The sequence below is a fragment of the Alexandromys fortis genome, unplaced genomic scaffold, assembly GCF_014885135.2.
Source record: "Alexandromys fortis isolate MF-2015 unplaced genomic scaffold, M_Fortis_MF-2015_v1.1 scaffold_183, whole genome shotgun sequence".
NCBI lineage: Eukaryota > Metazoa > Chordata > Mammalia > Rodentia > Cricetidae > Alexandromys > Alexandromys fortis.
Window position 1 is genome coordinate 2,035,672 of NW_026068079.1, and position 2,903 is coordinate 2,038,574.

At 40.6% G+C, this 2,903-nt stretch overlaps 1 protein-coding gene across 1 annotated transcript; it reads left to right on the forward strand.

Annotated features, from left to right (window-relative positions):
• Positions 1–1,384: 1,384 nt before the first annotated feature.
• On the forward strand, positions 1,385–1,937 carry LOC126488365 (40S ribosomal protein S11-like). Its single transcript, XM_050121794.1, has one exon. It carries the CDS (start codon positions 1,426–1,428, stop codon positions 1,900–1,902), a length of 477 nt encoding a protein of 158 aa, XP_049977751.1. The 5' UTR covers positions 1,385–1,425; the 3' UTR covers positions 1,903–1,937.
• The last annotated feature ends 966 nt before the right edge of the window (positions 1,938–2,903 follow it).

Genomic DNA, 2,903 nt, shown 5'->3' on the forward strand with positions numbered 1-2,903 from the left:
AGTTGACAAGTAGGATAGATGAGTGTGTCAGCAAACCCCAGAGATCCTTCTGTTTCATCTGCCCCAGAACTGGAATTCCAAGCTACATACCTCTAAACTCAGTAATTTGTTTCATAGATTCTGGAGGGTTGAACTCAGATCTTTATGATTGCAATGCAAACACTCAAACAACTATCTCCCTAGCCCCAAGGTTGTGATATATATAGATATATATGCAAATTTGTTGGAAAATATTATAGAGGAATTTGTAAAAAAGTAAGACGTTTAATTCAATATTAAGAAAATCAGTATACCCTGGACAAGTAGGTATAATCTATGATTTAGCCAGCAAGCAACCTGTGAACATAGATTTTACAGCTCAGTAACAGTGCTTGATAATTCCAACCCCACCATCAGCTACTTCAAACTCATCCTTTATTCTTTTTCATTTTTCTGTCTTACATTACATATTATCAGAAGCAACATGTCAGGATCTCTGCTGGTAATTCTCTCTTGTCCTCCTCCTATCACAATCCTACTTCTCACACATTGTCAACAGCAAGAAGAAAAATTTCTGAGTGAATTATCGTGCCTGTTGTCTATAAAGCACATGGCGTGTTACAGGAATCATAGGTTTTCACAAGTGTAATTCCTTCAGTTATAGTTGATATCTTCATGATTCTCACTGAGCCAGGCTTGTAGAAAATAAGCAAGATATCTCTCTGGGCTTACAATGCATCCTCTCTTCCACTTGTTAAAATACTTCTTTCTATAGCTAAATACTGAAATGCCAACATGTACAATGAGAATCTGGAGAGAGATCATGTTACAAATTCCACTTACCTGAAACATTTGAATTCCATCTCCAGATTCTACAAAGTTCTTGTCATATACTAATAGATATGTTTTGCTTCTGAGAATACCCCCTCCAAAAAAAGGAGAAGCCTCTAGACACCATGTCTACAGGCCAAGCTTGGTGGAAACAGACTTGGAAAATTTCCAATAATATACACTTTATAACAGTATTCAGTGACAACACCTACTATGTCAATTCTCATGGTTCTCTGGTCCGATCATAATAGAGAAAAGTTGGCCCAGGGTGATTCTAGTTTCTTCTATAGAAGATGGTCATGGATGAGGAAGGTACCTGCTGGATATTGTTTCAGATCATCTGTCTTCCCTTAGCCCCTGGAGTAAAGGAACATGGCAGTAACAACACTGAAGCTTTACCTCTGCACACTGACAAATTCAGAGTTAATGCATTAGAATGGCTAAAAATTTATGCTCCATTCCTCATCCATGCACAAAAGAAATAAAAAAAAAACAGAGAGGAGGCAAGGCAAACTTAGAGCACCTTCATGGTCTGTACACTGAAGCTGCAGATACTGTTGACATGAAGGAAACCCGGGAGTTGGCCACCTCTCTTTTCCTCAGGCTGCCGGGAAGATGGCGGACATTCAGACCAAACGTGCGTACCAAAAGCAGCCCACGATCTTCCAAAACAAGAAGCGTGTTCTGCTTGGAGAAACCGGCAAGGAAAAACTCCCTCAGTACTACAAGAACATCGGTCTAGGCTTCAAGACGCCCAAGGAGGCCATCGAGGGCACCTACATTGACAAGAAATGCCCGTTCACTGGCAACGTCTCCATCCGAGGTCGGATCCTGTCCGGTGTCCTGACCAAGATGAAGATGCAGAGGACCATTGTCATCCGCCGGGACTATCTTCATTACATCCGAAAGTACAATCGCTTTGAGAAACGCCACAAGAACATGTCCGTGCACCTGTCCCCCTGTTTCAGGGATGTACAGATCGGCGACATCATTACTGTGGGAGAGTGCAGGCCCCTGAGCAAGACTGTGCGTTTCAACGTGCTCAAGGTCACCAAGGCCGCTGGCACCAAGAAGCAGTTCCAGAAGTTCTGACCTGGAACAAATAAAGTTATTTTCTGGCAAAAAAAAAAANAAAAAAAAAAAAAAAAAAAAAAAAAAAAAAAAAAGAACATAGAATTGAAATGACATTAAGTCCTTTCTCCACAGGTCTCATGGAGTAATACCATATGCTTCTATCACTTTCCTTTATTCTACCAAAGAATAACACACTATACATTCAAGCATCTTTATTATCTTTGACTCCAGGAAATGAGGGTAGAGGAGAATCGTGGCTGACTCAGAGCAGACACCAGTCTGAGTGATAAACACATGTTTACCATGATATGTTGATAAATGGTCATTACTACACAGCTTACCCAAAAATACTGATACCTGAAGACTTCTCCAAATATAATTCCCGTCTTGAGATGAAAATAAAATGATATAAAAGGTCACTAAGAATAACAGCATGAGGAGCCTGGCATTAGGGAGAATCACATGACCAACTAAATTTTGCCAACTAATGAAGAGGTTAAAGGTTCTGGCCATGTGTAAGTGGACCTGACAAAGGGCTGAAGTAGCCAAAGAAGAGGAAAGAAGAGCATGAAGGAGGCCGCTACTTCTAATAAAGAAGAGATTTGAGGTGGCGGGGGTGTGAGCAGTCGTGGAAGGTGACCCACCAAGGCCTTAGAGTCAGGCCTTGATAATGAACGGGAAACTGGAGAAAGGTGCCCACATAAGGAAAAACACCGTTTCCATGTGAGAATAGAACCATGTCTCTGTGGGGTTTTCCGCATAGTGGAAATGGACATGAGATCATCAAAACACAAACAGAAATTATAACATGCACAACCATTATACCTTCCCTTCTTTTAAGTCCTTTAGGAACCCCACAAGTTCGACACTAGGAATCTATTTCAAAGGAGAGGAAATGGAGACTGAAAAGAATGGTATGCAAACTACACACTTTGGTTTCCTGTACAAAATCGAAATGCAATATTTCTTGTTCCAAGGTTATTATTTCAAGAATGTAATAATAAAACAGCAACTCAAGT

What these genes read in the sequence shown, in the direction of transcription:
- LOC126488365 (XM_050121794.1), top strand. Translation starts at nt 1,426, where the DNA reads ATGGCGGACATTCAGACCAAACGTGCGTACCAAAAGCAGCCCACGATC.